The sequence below is a fragment of the Echiichthys vipera genome (assembly GCF_963691815.1).
Source record: "Echiichthys vipera genome assembly, chromosome: 8".
Lineage (NCBI taxonomy): Eukaryota > Metazoa > Chordata > Actinopteri > Perciformes > Trachinidae > Echiichthys > Echiichthys vipera.
In genome coordinates, this window is record NC_139833.1 from 27,742,027 (window position 1) to 27,767,235 (window position 25,209).

The following is a 25,209-nucleotide window of genomic DNA, read 5'->3' on the forward strand; positions in this document are numbered from 1 at the left end:
CATTATCTTAAATGTATTTCATACAGAAAATAGTAAATGTAGCATTATGTACATATCAAATGACATGGGAAAGTTATTTGAATGAGCTCTAAAGCTGTTGATTCACATCATTGAAACTTTTTTATGTGAGTAAAAAACATGATGTGCAGCTGTTGGGGACAGACGTGTAAGTTGGGACGTCAAGTGTACAGTTCAATATATCATTTTTTCATGTTATACCAGACAGTGGAATGGAAAGGGCGTTAACACAGTCTTCTTTGTCTTCTGCCCAGTATGGATTATTTATGAGCAGGTGATGATTGCGGCGCTGGACTGCAGTCGGGATGACTTGGCTCTGGTAAGTTTTAACCGCTCTTCCTCTCACGCCCTAGAGCTTCAAAAGCCATCGTTCACTCTCACAGCCATTCCTACTTTGCCGCTCCACCTCTGCCAAATGTGAAAATCTGATTTTTATTTGGCCAAATGGTATTACTCTGTCTGTACTTTGGAAAAACAATTTGCTGAGAGCTGGAATTAGAGGGTGTAGCAAATGAGTGGAGAAGCATGCTTCAAGTGTTAGCTGAACTTGGCCATCATTTATGGAGTAAAACTGCTTTTTCCCCTCATGATTTATTTGCCATTCTAAAGCTTAATGTGATGTTTCTGACTTCAGGTTTTGAAATATTCATAGCTATGAAAATGTTCAAATCTGCATGGGAAAATAGATCATGATTATTGAAATGGTTAATCTCCAATCAGTATGGATGTAACAACTCCCTTGGCAAAAAGAATGACTCATTGCGTACAGAAAAAGCAGAGCTCAGTCATTGGAATTAGTTGTCTCTTGGCTATCCTTTCAGCCCCGCTGCCAGACAGAAAAAGCAAAAGGACCAGCCTTCAGCTAATGGATAGCACAAACAATTAGGGTCACAATGTAGACTTTTTCATCTCATACAGGCTAATGCAGAATGTCATTATAACCGTTCCTTAGCTCCTTAACTACTGGTTAATCAAACACAATAAAGGTTTGTGTAGAGGAGGAACTGGCAGAGAGCATCCTCACTCCCCTTTTTTATAGTAGCGAACGTAGTTGCCTAAATGGTTAAAATTCAGTAGTAACTGCAGATTCTCACTTGGACTTTGAAATCGATGTTTTGACAGTCTATTTTTAGGTCAGGGTATAAAGTTTGTTTTGATGAAACAGACAAAATCCAAAATTTTCCCGACAGGTGTTTTGTATCTCCAGAGGTATGTGTGTGAGAGCAAGAGCTTAACATAAACTTTAATTACAGCCAACTATAATTGGTCCCTCTCCTCTGCCCACATCCTTGCAGACCTGTCTACAGGAACTGAGGAAGCAGTTTCCAGATAGCCACAGAGTGAAGCGATTATCGGGCATGAGGCTGGAAGCTTTGGAAAGGTAAGCATCGGGGTACCAAAAGCTCCAGGGGCAAAGGGGGCAAAAAAAGCCCAGCCTCACTGTTATGTATGGTACTTTTGGAGGCTTGGGGGCAAGAAACTGTTAGCAGATCCAAAGTGGTACAGTGGTCTGAGTGTGTAAGTACAGCATGTGTGGGGTAGTTTGTGTTTATGTTGGATCACCCAGCATTCCTTTGGAGAAGAGGAAAGGCTCAGCAATGGGTAGTCCTGTGGCCCTTTGAGCCTGAGTTAGGGATTCCCGGGAAGGAAGTGGTTGGATCTCAATGTTATTCTGGGGGTCCCTCAATCTTCTCTGGTTTCTATTCCGCTGCTGTTTCCTTATTTTGTTACTCCTCATCTTTCTCTGTATTTTTTTCTTGCCCTCCCTATTTTTATGCTTTCCTGTCCTGTTTTGATCTCTGTTCTGCGAGTATGTATTGGCCCTCTAAATATTGACATGTCACCACACAAACTTTGCCCCACCTCCACTTAATTGTTTTATTTGTAAATCTGCAGTTTATACAGAAAGTAAGCAGAATGGAGAACAAGAGCTAGATACGAGGTATTTTGGTCCGTACTGAGCTTAACAGGGTAATTCTATCTGTTTACTACCTCGGATCACCATTGCTGGTTTATCGGTTATGTCACAGTTTATGTGATAATTGAGAGTGATTGCTTCACCACTGTCAGATTAAATAAACGGCACACTGGGATCTAATTGGCAGCAGGCAGAGCTACACTTGAATGACATAGCTTCAAACAGCATGGCCCTTCCCCTCCACACACACACACAAACACACACACACACACACACACACACACACACACACACACACACACACACACACACACACACACACACACACACACACACACACACACACACACAGAGTTCCTAAATAAATAAAGCAAATCAAAGTGGCTCGTGAGTGGTCGCCTGGTGCCATCTGAAATCTCCCAAAGTGTGGCTGAGTAATAAAGTGAATGTGAGGGAAGCAGCAGTGCTGGAAGTGGGGCTTCTCAGTTCTAATGGGAACCAGAGTTGCTTCTGTCTGTTGCAGGCTATGGGCAGGACCGTTTCTGATCACTGAACCCTGTCTCTGGCTTCTAAAACGTCAGTGTTGCAGATTGCCCTCAATAGAAAAAAGTTTGAAAATCATCCTTCAGTGCCTGATTTGACATGACAAGTGAAGTGCACATACCTCCTATTCCCAGATTTCTTTACCGTATGATTTGATATTTACAGCTCATATATTTTCCCTTAAACAGAATCATGTGGGTTTAGTCCAACAGTTTGAGGTGTGCTCTGTTGGATATTGTTGCTTATCAGGTTCATATGTGTATGGGCCAAGACACAGACAACTGAACCAACAGCTTAGCCGTGGATCTGGACAGATGTAGAAGCAGCAATTTCATTTTGTTTAAAGGTGGATCAAGCTGGATACAATCAAAGGAAAATATAATCTTCTTTGTTTGTATTGATTTCATGTTGCATTGTGAAGTGATCGCACAATGTCTGCTGTTTGACCAGCAACCTAATTTTAAATGAGTGTTTATTTCTCCCTTTAGATCCCCACTGATTTCTGTACAGCCTCACTGTAATCATAGGAACCTGCCATGCTGTATACAGAAACTTGATTACCTTGAACTGTGTTTGATTTCGCCAACACCTATTTTTACCCGACTGGGATTGGTTAAAAAACAAACTTCTCTCTCTCTCTCTCTCTCTCTCTCTCTCTCTCTCTCTAGGTACGACGAGGCCAACAAGCACTATGATGCGATTCTCCAAGACGACCCCACCAATACGGTAAGTCTGAGAAATATGGGAAAAATCAGCCTGGTCGTATGGTCATAGTCAGCGGCAGACATGTTTGGTTGAAGGAAAGCGTAAAATAAAGGTCTGGCATTTTTGAAGATGGTGATTTACTGGACCCTTCGGACCCTCGCCCTGAGTGAACAGGGCTGAGCTCCTGACTCACCTTCTTCATTGCCATTTACTTGCTTCAGGTGCAAAGTCTGCTGTGTCTTAAGCTGTTCATTTTTTAATCTTGCTATCTTCTCTTTTCAATTTACTATTCATCCCTATGGAATTACTTGCAGAAGCACGTCTAGCCAGTGTTCTGCCAATCCCACACCACCAACCCAAAACATAATGTACCTGCTGTTAATCGTTTCCATAAGGACATGTGGCCATGCGAGAAAATAAATCTTTTAAAAGGTTTTCAGAAGAAACCATGACCTTATTTATTTTGGCTATACCCCTCTCCCCTCACCCCAAAGATGTTCAACAAGTTTCCTGTGCTCTGCTGACATATGGATTGCTTTAGATGTACATTTACATTTTCTCTCAGCTGGCAGAGTGCTACAGACACAGCATAGACATTTGTACTTTGGATGCCATGCGAAAATTCATCTTCAGTTATCTGCTTAAACAAATGAAAGGCTTACTGAAAAAACTAATAATCCTTACCTCGCTCTGATGCACCCCACCGCGCTTGCTCTCATGGTGGCATAGAGGAATAGCCTCCTCGTCTTTATCTAGCCACAGCTGCTGCCTCCCACCATGTCTCACTCCCACTTTCACTTTGTCAGTAACAGGACTTCATGGGTTGCATCCCTCAATTATACTTAAATTTAGTGTGGCCGGATCTCGGGATGAACTTCTTATTAAGGCAAGTAGAAGGCTGAATGTCACAACAAAAGGAAGCATGAAGCTGGAAGCTATGCATTTTGACACAAAATGATGATGCTACATCACACACAAGCACCTGAAGCATTTCATTATAATTCCACAGTCTTGTGGCTTTGTCTCTGGTGACACAAATAACAAGCAAAAACATTTGTTTTACTTGATACTACTTTCCTAAGTTATGCTGAAGTCTTGATCCGTGCCATGTCAGACAAGGAAACACTGGGATGGTAGTAGTGAATATTTTAAAATTAATTATATTTTACCAGTCATACTATGCAGTAACAGATTGAAGTTAAAGAGACAAATCACGTTATTTTCTTGTATCGCTTTCATTTTCATATTCAAAAGGGGTAATTGGCAAAATCGGTAACAAATTGCTTTGCATTTAACCACTATTTTGACAATGGGAGTTGTAATTTCACTGAATCAGGGCACCTCCCCGACATGGCACAGATCTTCTGGGGATTCCAGGGACATCCTCAGAAAGGGAATGGGCGGTTTCCTGGTCTCTGCATGCTGGATACTGCCACCCTAGCGGGCATAGGGTGTCAGTCAAGCCTGGGACCGGGAATGGAACAAAACAGACAAATGTCCCTGGGATGTTAACCTTAAACCTTTTTCCCACAATCCTTGTCCTGAATGACTTGGGTGGAGTGGCATAGGGTGGAGCAATGATGTGATGACATCGTTTAGGTCACCTGTCTTGGAGTGAGGGCTACCCCCCCCCCCCCCCCCCCCCACACACACACACACACATGTTCTCCAACATGCTCTTAAGAATCGGGCAGGGGATGGGCCTGAGAAATGGCGGAAAATTGGCGACCACAAGGAAGACTTGCGAGGCATCCCAGCATGCGAAGCAGAGATTGGAAACTGAGCTGTTGTAATTACAGGCTGTGGAATAGATGTGGTACCCATTAACCGAAATTGTTGAATCAACAAAAATTGCTCAAGGTTTTTTTGCCATGGCGGCGTCCAAAAAATGTTTCAAACTCTTAGCCCTTCCATTGCTTGCTATGTTCCAATACCTACAGCAATGATCTGGCAAAATTCTGGTCTGCATGCGTAAATGCATTTTTTCCACATTTTTATTTCTTCTTTTGAGTATTTTAGAGTATTTTATATCCACAACATTTACATAAAAGGATGCACCAATTTCTTATTTATTTATACATTGAGTTGACTGAGTTGAGTGATTGTATTGATATTGAATTCCAGTGCTTTTCTTTCACCATAATTGTTCAATATAAAAATAAGCCACTGAGGTCACATAGACGACTCCTGAGGTTGACCCACAATCATATGCGATTACAGATTCATTGTGGGACAAGATTATTTTTGTTTGGGTCAAGTCATGTGAAAATCAAAGCCCCAGTTAAGTTTTTTTGTATAAAGTATATTCACTAAATAACGTTTTAAATAAATTTGCACAAAAAAACCCATTTTGTTACTGATCAGAATTTATATAAATACATGCCTCCTTTGCCATTATGTACCTATGTAAACAAATTTTTTCCACTGTAAAAAAATACAATGGGTCTTTCACTTCCCTTCTGTCCCTTTTCATCTGTCCAATTCCAAGTATGTACAGTGCTAGGTGTGCCACCCTTGCTGTGATGTTTCTTATTATAAAGGAAGGTTGCGGTAGGTCGTAGCAAAGAGCCAGGGGTGATGTAAATAATCCAGTCCACCCTCCTGAGGTCTCCTCAGAGCGCTAATTAAAAAAGAATCATGACAACAGAGGGATCAGACCCACTGCCAGGTTTTTCTGGATCATTAGTTAGAGAATAGAGGAGAGAGAGAGGAGTGTTTTGGAATTGCTTCTTGTTTAATAAAGTGCCGTGTGACTCTGGGCTACCAACTTCCATATGTTCCTTTGAGCCCCAAGTGTTTCTTTATCTGGGGGGAAAAAGCTGGTAGAGAAGAGAGGTGGGGGTGGTGACGGCAGGAGCGCACAAGTGCAAAAATCCACATTCAACATCATTATAGTGTTTAATTATTTTCTGCTTCCTTTTTTGATATTGGATGAGGAAAGATCCCACATGCTTGTAATTTAGTTTGAAATGAGTATAAATTCCCGAATCTCACAAAGCATCAAGTTCTGGTGAAATGCATTTGTTGTAAAATTGTATGATCTTTGTTTCATAGTCAAAGGACATAAAAGAGGAAACAATGGGCTGACCTCTTACTGTTCCTTGTTGCTCGATAACTTCATAACATATTTTAATCACTTTCTCAATACTCCTTTAGACCACCCTGATACTAAAAATACTCACAGATGTGAACAGTGTGCTTTGCATTAAGATACATTGTGGTGTAGGTAGCAGTTCTTACTGTTGATGATAGAATCCTTCTTTTTTATCAAGATGTTGTCCTGTTGCCTGTGTACTTTTTCCTCTGAAAGGCTAAAATATTGCTTGACAGTTGGGGCAGCAGGTCCCTGCCTCAGCTTGATGGATAAGTGGATTTCTTGTGATGGCAGTGTCAGAAGAGGCCCAAATTTACGGCCCCATAGACATGACTCATACGTAGCCCTCAATGGCTTTGGTTAGGAGTGCAGGAGAGGAAGCCCTACTCAATCAAGTGCCAGTCCATTAATAAAATAGACTGTGGCAGGGCAGTGCACTTCTAATGGAGCGGCAGCCTCTTGTTAAGGTTTTTACTTACTACCAAAAGAAGGAGGAGGGAGGTTGAGGGGAGTCAAACATTTGGAAAAGTTGCAGCAGCAGGAGTAATACTTTGTAATTCAGATTGATGAGAATCTAATCCACCTTAATGTCACTTCAACATCAAAACGAAGTGGAGCAATTTTCAGCTGATGTCAGTTGGGCTAGTGCAGCACTAGATGTGTGCCGTGCCGGCAGGAAGGCAGGCGTTGGGGTTTGGGGGAGTGTGCCATTTTCCCCACTTGGTTAGGGGCTGACTCACCACTTTATCTCAACCACTGAGCTCATTCCGACTCCCAAACATTGACTCATAATGTGTGTCCATCTCCTCTTCGACATGGCCACTAACTAGCTCCAATTATGTCTTGGTACGCCTATATACATTTAAATTCCCCAGCTATAATAGCAGGGTTATCCCTGTGTTGTCACAGCGCTGAGACGCAAATTATGTCATACACTCAACTGGATAACGGTGACGGTATTGTGCAATTACTTGCATAAAGTTAAGTGGTTGTCAGTTACAGTGAGGGACACATCACCCAAAGCAAAACTTAGAGGAGCTGTTTGTCACTAAAATTAGTATAGCTGGTGCACCTTCAAGGTTAAGTTTGTGAGCCTGTGCTGAAGTTGTCGCTAGCTTCGGGGCTAACCCCCTTTGCTTTAATCAGCAGGTGGCAAGTAAGACATGGGAACCTGGCTCGGGTCTTGAGGAGTTGTAGCATCACGTTTTCTGTCTTTCTGCCGTCTCTAATGTTATGCACTGTTGGAGTTTTTGACTTGTGTAACACTTTTAAGTTTAAAAAAACAACGTAAAATTAGGGATGGACACGAATAGTTAATTCCGAGATCGAATGTTCCCATCAATTGCTCGAGGGCCAATTGAGTTCTCGTTTTTCTAAATCTATTTTTAGAACACAACGCATCTTCCTGCAGGAATAATGATGCACAGCAATACAGCCTACCCAACACCTAATGTTTATTCTTAGTCAGAATAGTCACCTCTTAAGGATTTATTTTCACAACCACAACTTCAAAACATTGTTTCTTTACAAAAATGTTAATAAATCTGCAGTCGCATTCTGTTAAGGATCAGTCAGCTGTGGAGAACAGGCTCTCCACTGGTACAGAGGTGGCAGGTATCAGCAGGTGCTGCTTTGCCAGAACGCGCAGTTTTTTGTCCCGGTGCCTGATGGACTTCGAACCGCTCTAGTGGGTTTTTCTGAGGACGAATGCATGGCTCACTAAAACAAGCCACTAGCTCCTTGACATCCATATTTTCAAACTAGTCCTCCCTGAAGAGGCTGTCCAGTGCCTCTGTGCTTGTGACGTTGCGGTCTCGAACATCACTGCTTTCCCTCTCCATAACGTCTGGGCCTTGCACAGTAACCCCATCATGTAGTTCACACAACTTCTCTTGGATGGTGAGGCGAAGAGCCGGTTCCAAAAATCAAAGGTGCTCGTGAACACAAAAAAACACATGTGCCGTTGTTTACCAGTCAAGTTAATTTGAAATGAGTACTACTCGAGTAATCCATCACTCACTGGATAAAACCCTGCTGTGTGTGTTGCTGTGTGAATCAATGTGTGGGGAAGCAGCCCCTTTGTGCACAACATGCATAATGTTGTGCGTGGCTGTCTGTGTCGTTTGGCGCATGAACCAACATGAAGCAAATTTGGCCAGTGGGCCACCAGACTTGCAATACACTGACAGAAACCTTGCACTTCTACAGCAAGTGGCGTTCGGCTGACTGCTCTATAACTACTGACCGCCTGTTCAAAGCATACAAAGGGAGGGACAGACTGCACTGTTGGAGCAAACGCCCTTCCTGTTCACGGCTCATCCTGATGCTTGTCGCATTGTTTTTACGTTCATATGTTAAGGCAATTTGCCTAAGCTTTATAATTGCAGGGAAAACTCTTATATGAATAAACGTGGCAAAGTTTACTTTAGTATCAAAACTGTCCGTCCTCTATTTTCGTGGCTGTTTCTGTCATCCACCAAAGTGCTTATTCATCTTATAGAAATGATTCAGTCTCACAGTGAAACTTGAAACAGGATTGTGGTGCACGGAAAACACGCTAATGTACACACTTAAACTCCCATCTCTTACACTCACTCATCCTCTCACCCCCCTTCAGACAAATACTTGAGGAGCTGAGCTCCTAATCCTGTTTACTCTCTGCTCTACAGGCAGCAAGGAAGCGCAAGATCTCCATACTGAAGGCCCAGGGGAAGAGCGCAGAAGCCATCCGGGAGCTCAATGAGTATCTGGAGCAGTGAGTGTTTCTACAAGAGGGGGAGAGGGTCAGGCACCCCCTCTTCCCCTGGCTTTTATTTTAATTAAAAAAAATAAGTTTGTTTTCAGTTGAGCTGGCACAACTTGTGCATGAAAAGTCAGCAAACTCTTTCCTACCTTGGTAGTTGAATTATTGTAGGTAATATTATACTTAGATTTTTTACTTTGTTACAAATTCAATTCAATTCAATTTTACTTATAGTGCCAAATCAAACAAAATAAGATACTTTACATATAGGTCACCAGGTCAAGACCACACTAATTCATAATTTAGATTCAATTTAGATTTAGATTCAGATGCAGGCAACCACGAAAGTAACAGTTACAATAATAAGATCTATAGTAATGTGAATATGACCTACATACATATACCAGAGTGCTATAAAGAGTAGAAACAACTGCAGCTAAAGTGATGGAATATGATAATGATAATAATGTTGGTGGTAAATATGATCAGTGATATGAGTAGTAGTAATAAAAAATGGGATACAACTAGAAATATGACTGATAATGTTTTCATGACTATGTATATTCAAATGTATAAAACTAATGATAATATATATGAGTAACACTAATAATAGCAGCAGGAAGCATCACGTAGACCACGGCAGCAGGCACCACCACGATCAGCAGAGACCTGCGAGACGAGAAAGCAACTTTGGGGAAGAAAGTGAATTAGTAACATGCATTAATGGGACATGAAGTATACAGAGAGAGGATATAAGCTCAGAGTATCACAGGAACAGTAGTATCCCCCAGCAGACTAGGCCTATAGCAGCATTACTAAGTAAGCAGTACAAAATCTGTTTAGGCCCTGTACATACCCCCATAGATACCTGTGCTCTGTTTGCCCCCATATTTAAAACCTGCGCACCTCACTGTGTGTTATTTTCATGTAAGGAAACAGTGTAAATATGGGCGCACTCACACTGTCCGTCCGCACCGTGCTCTGTGCTTTAGGGTACTTGTTTCCCCTCTCCCTCTCCTCCCACGGGACGGGCCCGTTCTATTCTCACACTCACACTACCTGGGCCTCGGCGAAGCAGGCGCACATAAAATGACGTCAGAGCCGCCGTAGGCCTCGTGCTCGTACACGTGCGCACGCTCATGTTCGTAGATATGCAAACATGCTTTACAAAAGCCCACCTCTCCCAAACGATCCGTGGCCGGCAAGGGTTCCGCACCTAGGCGCGGTACGGTTGCACTCACACTGGTCAAACGAACTAATTTTTAACCGTGAAACGTGCTTGGGCATGGTATGGATGGACAGTGTGACTGTGGCCTAAGGGCTAGTCAGACCTAAATGTAAGCTTCATCAAAGAGGAAAGTTTGAAGTTTACTCTTTAATATGGGGACAGTGTCTGCCTCCTGAATAACGAGGACAACACAATACCACCTAGAGTAAAAATATCTTTAGCTCTAGATCTTCTGTGCAAAGTACAATAACTTCAGTTTTGTCTAAACTGGACATCAGAAGATTGCAGGTCATCCATGTTTTTATTTCCTAATTCACACTTGAAGTTTAGCTAATTGATCGGTTTCTTCTGGTTTGATTGATACATGTAATTGCTTATCATCAGAATAACAATGTCAATTTATGTAGTGCTTCCTTACAAAAGCATTCCCTATTTTAAATTGACTGTTATGACTTAATGTATGGTTTCATGTTTGAGGGAGAGGATTTATTGTAATTTTGTGTTTACAGGTTTGTTGGAGACCAGGAAGCGTGGCATGAGTTGTCAGAACTCTACATCAACGAACACGAGTAAATATGTCTTTTATAAATAATCAAAAATAATTCTTTTACTATTTGCACTTTTTAATGCACCATAGAATATTTAAAAATCAGTTAGATTAAACGCCAAGCTTAAAAACTCGCATTTTAAAAAAACTTTAGTCACCCTTTTTGTATCAGTGCATTCGGAGAAATTATAAATATCTTCATGGGGTAAAAGTAAAAGAGGAAATAAGCAAGATATTCAGCCATTCCTCTGCTCATTGTCTGTCCAAACTCACACAATTCACCTAAGAAATAGTTCTGCACAAAAAGAAACATAGGTACTTGTTGTCATGGCACCACAGTGTTGGACGTCGCCAAAACAACAGATATGAATGTGACTTTGTTCATCATAATGGGAAAAGGTGGGGATAGGACCAAACATCCTGTTGTGCAAAAAGGTATATATTCTGAAGAGAATGGTTGAGGTGTATCCGCTGTGTTAAGTTGTTATTTTAGTGTGAACTCTTTGTTTAATGACATAGGTTTATCATATAAAAAGTGTCTGTTTCCAGTAAGGCAGACATATGTTCAAGATATGTCTGTCAGTTTAACAGGGCTTCACATCAGGCTGATGGCTTGATCTCCAAAGGGCCGTTGGATGGCCACGATGGAAGGCGGTGAGATGCCTAACTCGGCCAGGGGTCTGAATGGAGCCCTCTCCCTGTTTGTCACATAAGAGTAGTTTAATAGGATTTCAGTCTTAAGCCCCCTCTCCTACATATGAGAGCGAAAAGAGTCGTGCGTGCGTGCGTGCGTGCGTGCGTGCGTGCGTGCGTGCGTGCGTGCGTGCGTGCGTGCGTGCGTGCGCGCGCGCGCGCGCTGACTCTGGCTGCTTGGTTGCTCTGATACCAAGGCAGTGGCAGCAGGAATGCGGTGCGGTGAGAAGGCTACTTATTGGATATTTCATGCTTTTGTCTGGGAAGCTTTATTGCTGTAGTGGCCAGAGGAAATCCAGGGGTGAGCGGATTATCTCTCAGCTTATCCCAACACTTCTAATATCACACCATTCACTCCCACAGCCTCTTATCTACAGGCGTGTCAATTTCTTTTCTTTGTTTTCTTTATTTTGGGTTACAAACTCCCTGTTTCCCCTCCTCCTCCTCTTCCGGATAGCCCGGCATTATCGCCACTCTTCCAGAGGGACAGAGCAGGGGGCAGAAAGGGAGAGCACTTGCTGTGAAATTCCCAGGGGAAGGTGGTGGCACTTTGCTCCCCCCCGGCCAGAAAAAACCTCTCCTCCCTTCACTGCGCAACACCCTGGGAGCTAAAAATAAACAAAGCAGTGTCTTTGTACTGCTATTGTTAAAGTTGTAGCAGGCATGAGTGTTAACACGTTAAAAACATAATTAAAAGCCTCTGTGTTGAAACAGTTAAAACAGTCCTTATGCCAACAGTGTTAAGACAGCAAAGTGTTCTGGCTGTTTGCGAGTATTGCACTCTCGGAATATGCTGTTGGCTCTAATTCAGACCCAGACTGACAAAATGGACTGGTCATCCAGAATTACAGGATAAATAGTAATATTTTTTTTCAAGCATACTTTGCGCAGTCTGAATCCATTTTTGTCTTCTATGCAGTCAGAATGTGGTATTGAAATGGGGGGAAAGCCATTGCTGATGGTTTTACTAACCTCCAAAAGAAACAAATATGATTCTTACAGTCTCGCACATGATGGTGGCTACAGCCTACCTCAGGCACTGTGGTAAAGAGTGAGCTTCGGAACTGCCATAGAGAGTAGTTGGGTGACGGTGGGGTTAGATGGCTTAGAGGAAGAGTAAAAGAGGTAAGGGTCTGGCTCTGGTACAAGATTCCGGTTGATGGCTGATGGAGCGGGCCCTGTTGCAGGCCACGGCCACTGCATGAACACATCTGAAAGTCTTTATGGGGAGGAAGTGGTAATTGTAAGCAGCCCCCAACCTTCCAAGCCATCTGATCTCCCCCCTCTACTATACCCCTTCTCCCTGTTTATTTCTTTCTTTCTCTGTCCCCACCTTCCTTTCCCTCCTATGCTGTTAATCTTTCAGCTAGTTACCATGGCAGACTTTAAATAGACTGATAGGTTCTTTGTGTTGTGGCAGGCAACATTTGGATCATTTGGTTCCCACAAAAACTCTGCATCTTAGCATTTCCCTCTTTTCTCTCTCGCAGTGAAATGACTCCCCATCTATCCCAGTGCATGTTATGTTTCTTTTAACTGATAAGGATTGCGCAAAGACTGTTCAAATAGTATAAAGCAAAATGAAAAAAATGGCATCGCTTGAGAAGTGAAAGTTTGGCTACAAAGAATGACCTTAACTTTCATTTTTTTTTGATGTGCTGATAGACAGACAGAGTAGCTCCTTTTTCTGTTGGTAGCTCGGCTTCTGCCTTGGTCTGTGTGCGTCGGCTTCTGTTTTGTTAGGTGTACAGACATTTTATGGCTTTGTGTTCAATGATATACTGTGTCTTCGCTCATCTTGGCCTGGGCCTGGGAAGGGGAAACTGTATTAGAAGTAGAGTGGCAGCAGATTAGTGTGAGGTCAACAGCTCAGCAGTCTGCTGCTGAGAAGTGATCTCATCTGAGTATAGGCACAGTGTGCCAGCTCTTACTGTAGTGCTGACCTCAGGAAGGTAGTTAACTACACATTAAAGGCTGAAAAAACACACGGACGGACAAGATTGATCCTTAGTGTCCCCAAAGGAGTGAGAATCACCACACTAGATAGGCTTTTACCTTTACCAGCTGTCTGGACTGAGAAACCCTCTACTGTAAGCCTGTTAATAAACATCATGTGGCGTATCTTTACAGATCTCCACAGCATAGGCTTTAAGTCCATCGCATGTAAACTGACCTGCACCCCCCGTAGTTTTCAATTCAAATTTATACCTGTAAATTTATTGGGCATAGATGTATGCTTCACAGTTGAGCAAGCTAAAGGATGACACATCCACAGCTGTATCAATCGGCTTAATGTTTTCCTTGTCATTTCCACAGCTATGGAAAAGCAGCGTTTTGTCTGGAGGAGCTGATGATGACCAATCCTCACAATCACTTGTACTGTGAGCAGTACGCTGAGGTAGGTACCCGCCTGGATGTCCGTCATCAAACATGGGTGCAAACTGTGGAATAAATCTCTGAATGGTAGCTCTCTGTAAAACAGAGAGACACCGACACGCACTTAACGTCATTGGGAATATAGGCTCATGAAAGGATATGTGTTTACGCAGGGTTGTCATGTATTGCTTATTCAGATGTCATGCTGTCATTGCTTGAGCTGCCCTTTAACAAAACTTATTGGCCGTGTTTAATGCCTCCTCACACAGGTGAAGTACACTCAGGGGGGGCTGGAAAACCTAGAGCTGTCCAGAAAGTATTTTTCCCAGGCGCTGAGGCTGAACAACCGAAACATGAGGGCATTGTTTGGTCTGTACATGGTGAGTACTGCTTTGCATGAAGACAAAGTGGGAGAGAGAGAGAGTGAGAAAGAAAAAACAAAAATAACTTTTTTTTGTAGCCCTGTGGTTTGTCAAAGTTGAGGCTGGCCACTGAGTGTGTCAAGCACGACTATACTTTGTGATTGTAAGTGTGTTTTGGGGGGGAGAAAAGAAGGGGCTCTCAGACAGGTCAGCTCATTGCTGACTCAGACGGTGAACTCCAGCATTGGAAAAATCTGCCCCTCTGGAGCGCTTTATTTTAGTAATAATACCCTTTTGGTGAGACATTTTTTTATGTTTATGACTTACATAAATAAAGTAGCCCCGGAGTAAAAAAGAGAAAAGCGCAAGAGAGAGAGCAGTACAACCGCTGCAAGCATTTTGTCCATGGCAAGTAGTCCAACCAGGTGCCAGTTTGATTGTAGTCTTGGCCCAACAGCACTTTCATCTACATATTTGTTTAAACAGGATGTTGTCTGCTTGTACCAATGCATCATATGTAAGTGAGACTTGACATAAAAACACAAACGAAGCGGTGCAGGGAATAAAAGGTGGAGAGGGGAAACAGGTCTTACACAGAGTGCCCCAGTGTTTTCCTCTTTGCAGCACTGGGATTCTTCAGGTAGTCCAAACACCTCACAGCAGCCCATACCCTCTGAAACCACTCAGAGGTGTAGGCAGAGTACAGGAGGCACAGGGCAGGGTCAGTTGCTTCTGTTAACTCTCACGTTCAACTGGAGACAGAGCAGGCCCTGTATGGTTTCCTGACAAGTCATCCAGTGACACTCAGGTCTTTAATGGATACTTGAGTTGGGAGTTTAGTCTTTATCATTCACAGATCCGTCTTTAGAGTGTGTTTTTCAGATTGTCAGCAAGTCTCGGTGGTCTAGAGCTTGACAGGTGCAAAAAGTTCAGCGAAAGGACGGGAAACTTTCCCTATCTCGCATCATCTGAGTCAGTTCGACGGGAGACCTGGTAGCACTGACCGCAGTTGGGCTGTGGGTTAGTTACTCACAACACTTGGGTGGGGATTTCCCTTCATAACGGTGCACACTATTATTCGGGGATAGCCTGTCTGGGTTTACATAATCTAAATTAAGGGTGCTCTTGAGTGTAAAAAGAGAGAGAGAAATAAAGATAATGCTTACTAAAAAAATACAGAAGCCAAACCATTTTATTGAAAAAAAAACCACTGCTGGGTTGATTGGTGTGTAGTAAAAGCTTCAGCACACTGGTAGGGAGGGCTTTGAAGTGCATGCAGAGTAAGCCCTCTGGGGCTTGCAGTGTGGAGATGATGGCAGGAACATGGGAAAGACATGGGATTTGTGGTTCAGAGGGGGAGCTGTCAGGACAGGCATAGACCATGATTCACACAGTGCGCCTTTTTTTTCAGACATACAAGGTTCTTTCATCGCAGTGAATCGATGGTGTTAGAGAAATTAGGCACTGTTAAGTGACACTTTACGTATGAAGCATTAAAACACTCACTTTTTCCTCCCCATAAATGATTTCCCCCGTGTCATCAGGCCAAGGTTTGTTTTTTTTCTTCATTCTGCCACAATGACTAGTGGAGTGGTAGATGGTAAGAGTGGTTGCACATTCATCTCAATTATGCTTTTATTGCTGTTTCAACAAGTTTTGATTCAAGAACATCCCTGTTCTCTCCTCTGCTTCTTCCTGCCGTTTTCTGTTTGTCCTCTAGTCTGCAAGTCACATTGCTGCCAGTCCTAAAGTTAGTGCCAAGGTCAAGAAGGACAATATGAAGTACGCTGCCTGGGCTGCCACTCAAATAAATAGAGCCTATAAGGTGAGTCCCGTAATAATTGTCTTTAGACTTGATAATCTAGCTTCACAATACATGTTATTCCTGCCACTACCTTCATTACTCTTGTGTAGCCTCCATATCTCTGGTGTCTCCCTCCATCTGAAAAACATATTTTTCCCACATCCCCCTTCATTCCGCCAGACACTAAAAACCACCAATCATATGTCTTCTGACTCTTCTGTTGTATTTTAGCTTTCATGGGGCATTTACACACAATATCCAGACACCAGAAATCCCCTCATTTGCATAGTATGTGAAAAGTATTTACCACCATCAAATGACCCCTGACTGCAAAGCAGTCCTGAAGGATGCCTTCAGCTTGCAATGTTGTAATAACAGCCCTAGTGTCTTTCAGTGTGTCTGGGTACATTTAATGTTAATGTGTTTATTTAAGGCCACAACGTCTGCTAAGACTTTATTCCACACCCTGGCCTCACAGATGAGCTTCTAACAGAGCCACAGGCTGATTCTCTGAGGACCACAATCACACTAAACTGTAGCAGAGAGTTGTCTAGTTCAGTGGTTCTGAAAGTGAGGTTTTGTGACCCTTGAGTGCCTTTGAACAGAAACTAGGAGGTCCCCAGCAAATTCACAAGCCTAATTATAGATTTTGAATGTTATTTCTTCAGTTGCAGTGTTTCTTAGGTACATATACATTTAATATTAATTATAATCAACTTCATTAGTTTTCCATTTGAGGATTTGTTAGAAGAAAAATGTTAGGGCCCTTAATGTAGACATTGTAACTCTGACCTATTCAAATACCGAGAGTAAGAAAGTGGACATACAAGGGAGATACAGGATGGAAGTGTATGTGTGTGCATGTGTGCTCACATACTAGTATCTGCACATTACACACCAAGCAAAGAGTGGAAAAAGTGAGGAGTTGCTCAGATGGTATCACTAAAATGGTTTATGTCGTTGTAATATTAACCCAGGCATAAAAGCATTTTTAAAAACCTAAAAATCTTATTTGCCATGCGAGCCATATATGTTGCTTATTTGGGCATCGACAGCTAAACATGTAATAAGCGGTTCCTTGTTTAACCTGTGTGTGTGTGTTTGTGTGTGTGAGAGAGACAGGGAGGGAGGGAGAGCGGGAGAGAGACTCCCCACTGAGCCTCTAAAGATCATGTCTTACCACACTCTGCTGTCTTAGCCTAATAAGACACATTTCACATGTTGAGCATTCAGACGAGTCTGAGGGCTCTACTGGAAACAGTGTGCATGATAGTAACGTCATGTAAATTTGTTGCTTTCCGGTTAGAGTTTAGGTGGACTGTCATAACTGAAGAGGTGCAGCTTATTTTGTTTCACACTTTATATGTATGCAGATATAGATCTCCTTGATCAATGGAAAAATGTAGAGGTGGTCCGGTCAACAAGATTAGTCAATCCAATGTCTCGATTGATGTTTGGTCCACACTACTCGTCACTTTGATCATTATGCCCACTGACTTCTCCTCGCTGTCTTAGAATGTCTTTGATCCCAGCAGGGGACGAGATGAATATCTCAAACTGCTAACTTTTAATCATAAATCAGAGGCCCATAAGAGGGAGAGGAACAAAGTGTGGAAAAAGAAAATCATATTTGAAGAGAACTCAGGAGCTTCCAACTATCTGAAGAACTTAAGTGTAACATAAGAAGCATTCAAAGCGTCAGACTTTTACAGGACAGCCAGAAATCCTGATACCGTAAATTAAGCTTCACTTCTGTCAACATATTACTCAACATTTTATATTTATAATTCAAAGTGGTTATGAATTCATTATTGGCAGTTGCCAGGCTGTTTACATCGACTGAGCTTGGAAACAACACTACGTTGAGACTTTATCTGAAACTTGTTACAGGGATTAGTCAGTATCACAACCAGTAGTGTAGCACATGTTTTCCTGCTTAGATATTTTCTTTATTGCAATGGAGGTGTGGCACAAACAGGGAACATGCATATGTCGTTGGGAGGCAGATAGCCAACTATTTGATTCATTAAGGCAAACATCACCAAACGCTGCCCTACATATGAATATATGCAGTTCAGTAGACTCTTTGTACTAATAGATCAGCGTAGATTTTAGTTATTAATGGACACTTTGCAGTGTTATAGAATAATGTAATATATATATATATATATATATATAAATAACCTTTTTCTTATATTACTAGTCATACACCAATTCTATGTTATTAATAACATATTTATCATTTACAGCTTTAAATGGACTAACGACTGAAGTGATATTTAAGTTATAAAGCTAATACGGGCATCACTGAAAAATTGCTTCAGTTGTATTGTTGCCATGGCAGACTGAAAGACTTCAGCTACACTTAGAGGCCAGTGCTAAAACGCTTTGACTTTATGCTGTTTTGACCCCATGGTGACGATAATGAGACACCTCAGTCAGTCACACCTATGTCCTCAAGGGAGCATGATGTGAGCTTCATTCCGCCCCTCTGCTTCTGCCCTGGTCTACAGCCTCTTGTATTTATTTAAGTTGCCTGGTAATAGTGGAGTTATACTGGGATTTCAACTCAACTGTGAGTGTATATGTACAGTATGTGTATGCAAGCCTGGCACCATGCACGTGTGCACTTGTAGATGTTTTTTTTGGAGCTATTTGAGAAGTTAAATGACAAGGTGTAATCTTGCCTCCCCAACTCCAATTAAATGACTTCTTAAATCTTTAAAAGGGAACGGCAGTGTGGGCCTCCATCAGACAGCTGCAGGCTGCTGTGGGCTTGTGCTTGCTGATTGATGGCCCCCTTTAAAGCGTTGTTCTTGTCAGTTGTCCACTTTTATTAGGCCCTGGTACCTGGTGATTGTCATACCTCAGTGTGAGAAGAAGGTGGGCAGGTGAGTGCAAGTGGGAGCAGACGTCAGCGAGAGGTCACGACTGACTGGGGCCCATTTAAAAAGAAATCTAATTACCTTGGTGGGGTTGGTTGACATGTAAAAGACCTGTAGATGTGTGGGTCGTAGGTGCAGGGGGCTTCAAAGCAGCACAACATGGCCTGCCCTCCTGCCCTAGCTCTTAAACAGATTCTCTGATTAGCTCCTCTGTCACGAATCACAGGCTCCCACTGTGTCATGACTCTATTATCAGATGCTCTAAATAGATGTGGAGCTGTCTGGTCTGTTGTAGAACAGGGCAGGAGTTAATGTGGTGGTCTCACCTCAGGCTGAGGAGATAATTGACTACCGGGCCTTGGGTAATGGCGCATTAGGCAGCAAGGCAATGAAATGCACTGATCATTATAGCTAACCCACCACACACACACACCCTAAATCTAGAAGAATGAGTCACATTCGGAAATTACGTAGCCAATTGTACACCTTTGCCAACTTCCCTGTCTAAGATGGAGTTTGGCGAAAGAGCAAGGAAAAAACTTTAGCCATGGAAATACAGTATAGGCTAGGTTTAGGCTACAGTTAGGTCCTGTTTGTAGAAGCCTGAGCATAGCCAAAGGTTGAATGAATAAATATAAAATATTTGTTTTCATGCGTGTTAAAGTGTAATTCCGGAGTGAAATCGTCCCATGGTCTTTTTCACCATGTACATACATGTGTAGGGAGTCTTACCATGCTACTGCAGAGGTTTAGTGTTATTTTGAGTAGTATTTTTGGTTAGGGCCCCGAGCTAATGAGTGTTAGCCACATCCGCTTGTTAGCGACTCTACCGGATTTCTCTGTTAATAGTTCATACACGAAAAAAAAACTGTCTCGATGGCTTATTTGATGTATGTAAATGCCGAAAAAGACCATGGAATGATTTTGCGCCGGAATTACACTTTAATATTAATTCAGATTGTTTCTGATAAAGCGCTTGTGTGGACGGAGATAATTTTCACTTCAAAACACTGTTCTAGAATGAAAACTTAGTAATGTGGACGTAGCCCAAGTGTGCACACACTCTCAAGGAGCTTGTCTCATCTAGAGATGCACCCATCCAGTTTTTTTCAATCCAATACCGATACCTGGGCTGAGCGTATCGGGCGGTACCCAATACCGATCCAATACTACTGTTGAATGAATGAACCGTTTACCTGTCCATGTGAGTGAAGGCATCAGGTTTGACATAAACATTTTGTCTTGTTAAAAAAAAGGTAACAAATTAACACTGATATGAATGTACTTGATATTATTTATTAACAAAGTAACACTTCCATGTAAAGTGCACTACAAACAGATATTTTAAAATGTAATATTAAACTCCAACCCGTGTCACAAACATAGAATTGAAGCGACTAGATCACTGTAACTTAATTGCTGTGTATGATATTAATAAAAAAGAAATGACTGGATCGAAATAATATCGGCCTCATTCACCTGATATCTGATCCAGCTAATTAGTCAATATCTGAGCCGATATCCAATCCAGTTATCGGATCGGTTCATCTCGAGTCTCCTCTTGGAGGACATGCAGCATGTGCTCTCTTGTCCAGAGGCAGCATTGAAACAGTATCTCCTGCCCGTGTTCGTCTCAGGGTAATGATGTTTTCCTAATGATTTAATTGAAAGGTCCCCTTTGTCCTTTGCTGGTTAGCTGTCTTGTAGTTGTTGCTGACGTAACTGCAATGCCTCTATGCTGCAGCAGGGTTTTAAAACTTTAATTTGTTCGCTACTTTTGATTCTGACCAAATACCTGCAAAACTAATGGCTCTCCTATCAGTCTTTGCTGTACTTTGTGTGTAGTGGTGGTGAATAGGATTGGGTAAAAATATCGATTCATCAATGCATTGCAGTATAATATTTCCCAATTCAATATCTATTCAGAAAATCCTGAAATCGATTATTTACGCTGTAATGAAGCCCTAGTTGAGAGAGGGTGCTCTGGGCAACGCCATAGTGTGATTCGCGTTGTACGGAGGACCTGCTCGACCAAACAAATTTTATTCAAACACAATGGCGGCCAAAGCGAGTAGCAGCAGCCGGACGCTAACCCGGGCAAGTGAGGTTAATTTCCCGGGTGGTGGCCATTTATATTATGGACGGGCTAAACCAAACCACTGCCGTTTTTCTTATCCCAACCAAGTGGTTTTCATGTCTAACCCTAACCATCACCTTTTGTAGGCTGAAATCGGGCTGTAAAATGTTTTTTTTTTTTCTTAATTGCCCTCCGGTCCGGCTGCTTTTAGTGTCACTGGTGTCGTCCTACTTGAATTTACAATTATACCAATTTCTGCATAACTTTTCGTAAGACGTCCTACGAACTTGTTCATGAAGTAATTTTAATAGTAATAATTATACTTCCTATTATCTTCTCTTAATTTCTGTTGGTGTCAGTTTGTTCTAAACAAATATTGCAAACATTATCAATTATCAGGAGGTACCCTAATTCATTATTTGTGAATTTCTGTCATCTACAGTTATTCCTGAATCAGTATCAAAACCTTTCAGATCAATCAAATCGAATTGTGACCTAAAGAGTCAAAATCAAATCGTCACCTGAAGAGTCAAATCAAATCGAATCGTGACCTGAAGAACCAAAATCAAATCGAATCGTAAGGTTCTTGACAATACCCAGCCCAAGTGGTGAACATGAGCATGTTAGCATTTACTTCACTATCCCTGTGCCTAAGCACAACCCCACAGAGCCATGAGCATGGCTGTAGACTCTTAGTCTTGTACATTAACTATTAATAAGTGTTAATGTAGCTTTGTTTTAAGGCTCATTGTAGCTCGGAAATGGTTTTAACATACATAAAACATTAAAAACCTGCATCTGACTGAACTGCAGGTCTTATCTTATTTAAAATAAAAATGTCATCAGTTTGAGTTTAACTTCTTTTAGAAAGATCTCATAAAGATGTATGTATCTATAAATGTGGGTGAAGTGAGGTTAATTAGTCTGAACCTTTTTCATAAGCATGATCCCCTGCCCAAGGTAAAGGAAGTTGTCTTTCTCCTTGGTATTTTTGGAGGGGATGCCTCGTTTGTTGCAAAGTTTAATTGGGTTAAAAAAAAGTGTGTGCCTGTATATGCATGCATGAGTAATCCTGGATGTGCTTGTGGATTATAATTTGCGCCACTTCCTGTGAAACCCTGTGGACACTGCAGAAATTAGAATGGAGTGTTATGTAGTTCCTGTACTAGAGGCCATGGAAATGGACTAATCATGTGGGCATCCTGTTTCGGAGCTCCGGCACAATCAGAGGACTAAAATGGCACTCATGCAACAGTTGAGGGACAATCCTGCCGATTAGAGACATTATATTACTTTGCATAACCTGTTTTACAAGGCTGTTAATGACCGCCATCGCCTTTGATTATCTTGGCTTCTGGCTTTTTTCTTTAATAGGTTATCATGGCCTCTGTGATGCTATGTTAAGTATGTTTGGCTCTCCATTGCTTTAGTTGGTGCAGAGAGCACTTGAGCTGATGTTCTCTTTTCCTTTCCCCTCCTCTCTTCCTCGCTATGTCCCATTTGGTGTCTCTCTGCCATTCACCTTCCTATTCTGACATGCAGCTGGCCGGTCGTGGGACCAAGGAGAACAAATGCTCCATGAAGGCGGTGGAGGAGATGCTTGAGTCCATGCAGATCACCATGCCCTAGATGTCCTGGACTTCGCCTTCCTTCTTCCCTCTTGTTCACATACAGCCACTTAGAGTGACATGGCAGCTCAAATTGCCTTGCAATGTGACCAGAACCGGATCTTTTAGCAGATTTTTTTTTCTTTATCCCTTGAAGTTTGGTCCTGTAGTTGAATGAACTTGACATGGACAGTGGAAGACATTTGTTTTCCTGAAGTGTAAAGATTTTTCCACCCATCTGGAACCTACAACTGCAAATTCCAAGTACCCCATATTGTTTAAATAAGTTCTTCTTAGTGTTAACCTAGCTGTGACTTCCCCACAACAGGATTATTTTATCCAACCTCAGCTCATACCATCTTTAAGGTTAATCTCTAACTGTCTATCACTAATTAGCACATCCACGTCAAGGCTATAACTGTGACTAGGAAAGATAACAAGCTGTACAGGAAAAGATATTTATAAAGACAATGTGGAGATCCCACCTGTCTGCACTGAGGTCCTTTACTGTTTCCGTACCATATGTAAAGGAAACATCTTTATCTAATAAAAAACGTTTCTTTTATCTAACCCATTAAAATGTCTTAATAAAAGTAGAACTGATTGTTGACATGTTTTCTTAATGGGTGTTTGTAGCAGCAGTTGTTTTTTAAAAATGTATTTCTGAGTATTAAAATAGTCATTTTGTACCTAACAGTGATAACTTATTGACACATTTGAACCTGCTATAATTATCCTGGAGAAGCATTAGATACATTTGCCATTATGAAGGGCAGACACAGACAAACAGGAGCATTAAAAATGTTCCTCCTCTTCCTCCATGAGTTCAGCTGCAAAATCCCGCCTTTCATTTTCCTTGGACAACAGTTGAGTGAACTTAAGCACACTGAAGAACACCTCTGTCCTTTGAGTTTAGAGAGCGTCAAAGAACGCTGTTGGAAAGAAAAAAAAATTAGGAATCTGGGAACTTTCATGACAGGCGAGGAGGAAAGACATTTTAGTGCTGTGAGAGGCAGCACTTGGTTCCTCTGCTGTTAGAGCAGTACACTTGGTTCACTTGGTATAATTGTTGAATCTGAATTGATCCAAATGATCATGTGAAGCTGTCACTCACACGTGCATGGTCAGCTGTTAATTCCATTTCTTTTGTTTATTAAGTCGTGGAAATTGTCTCATAATTTCATTCTTCGGTCGATGGAAAACTTAAGTGTTGAGTTTATGGTCTTCTTTGGATGACTTTTAAATTGAGAGAGGTCACCAGCTCAAATCCCGGAGTGTGGAAAGCCGCTTTCTCAAGTTTTTGATACTCTGGCCGTGATCAGTGGAGGGATGCGTCTGCATTTGATTTGACTCCCCAATCGAGCGGAACCAATGAAAGCCAGCGGACATTTGAACATAAAATGTTGCAAGTTATGTTTTACACAAAAATGGCTGAAGCTAAATGAAGCTCTTTGAAAAGTTAAAGGGTGGTAACTGTTTGAGTTGAAGCAGAGTGATTCATTGTTGTTGTAGCTCGCATGTAAACACTGCTCTAGGTCATTTATAAACTTGTAAAAAGGGAATAAAGGTTGTCAATCAGTCTGATGGGTCATTATGAGATGTTGGTATGCAGTGCCAACCATACTGAGGCAATAGTGCCATCTGTAGTCTGGATGGAGAACTTGTCACTGGGTAAAACCTTTCACTGCATGCTGCAATGACTGATAGTATGCACCTGGAAGTAGGCAATTGCTGTCATTCATTAAACACCATCTAAATTTTCACTGTAATGTTATTTCTAGCCTATCTGCAACTCTGATTTGCTGAGCAAGAGTAAAAAGTGGGTTACGGATCATTTTTCAGTCATTAATTCTGATTTAAAAAAAATGTTCTTGCGCTCAGCCGTGCAGTCCAAACATACCCTTTTAGAGTCAAGAAAAATAGCGTGTTGGCCCTGTCTAGTCTTGTAGAGTCTTAATAAACCTTAGCATCACTTCTCACCTCACTGTTTATGACACCTCAAGCTCCTGAAGCCTTTTCAACCCCTGTCCAAATAGTTCAGAGCTCATGAACATCTTGTCGGCCCATACCTGGACAGCAGAGCCAGACCAAAAGACAGAGGAAGGCGAGGAGAGAACCCTCTAACCCCACTAAGCTGCTGGCTCAGTTTAGTGTGTGTAGGGGATTCACTATTAGTGCTGCCCATAATCCTGGATTCTCTGTGAGATTAGCCCCTGGAGAGGGTTTGCTTGTCCTCAGCTGTTGTACAGTGGCCAGGTTAGTTGAACAGGATGAGCTCTGGGATGATAAGATTACATTGGGATAGAGCCGCGCCTGATCAGCCTATCCATCAAAAGCAGGGGTGATGACGGTGATTTTTCTCTCAGTACAAGGCTTGCTTGCACTGAGAGAAAATTCAAGTACATCTTCAGAGGTCCTAGCATGGCTGGAGTCTTGTTTGAAGCAGAGGGTGCTAGCTGGTGGAAATGGCAACAGTGGAGGTAGAAGAAGAGACAATTTCTTTGAGGATGTGGGTTATAGAAACTGAAGGAAAATGGAGGGCTGAAAGACAGAGGGAGGAGCAAACTGCCCCATGATGTTCAGGAGCAGGGGAAGTTTCCCAAGGTGAG

General features: G+C 42.0%; 1 protein-coding gene across 1 annotated transcript in view; it reads left to right on the forward strand.

Annotated features, from left to right (window-relative positions):
- Positions 1 to 23,193, forward strand: part of emc2 (ER membrane protein complex subunit 2) — a 34,005-nt gene extending 10,812 nt beyond the window's left edge. Inside the window, exons 3-11 of the mRNA XM_083918972.1 lie at positions 273 to 337; positions 1,314 to 1,399; positions 3,148 to 3,205; positions 8,948 to 9,033; positions 10,759 to 10,818; positions 13,806 to 13,887; positions 14,135 to 14,245; positions 15,948 to 16,052; positions 22,536 to 23,193. Coding sequence (XP_083775098.1) covers positions 273 to 337; positions 1,314 to 1,399; positions 3,148 to 3,205; positions 8,948 to 9,033; positions 10,759 to 10,818; positions 13,806 to 13,887; positions 14,135 to 14,245; positions 15,948 to 16,052; positions 22,536 to 22,622 — 740 coding nt within the window. The 3' untranslated portion in view covers positions 22,623 to 23,193. The remainder of the gene's footprint in view (positions 1 to 272; positions 338 to 1,313; positions 1,400 to 3,147; positions 3,206 to 8,947; positions 9,034 to 10,758; positions 10,819 to 13,805; positions 13,888 to 14,134; positions 14,246 to 15,947; positions 16,053 to 22,535) is intronic.
- Positions 23,194 to 25,209: the final 2,016 nt, after the last annotated feature.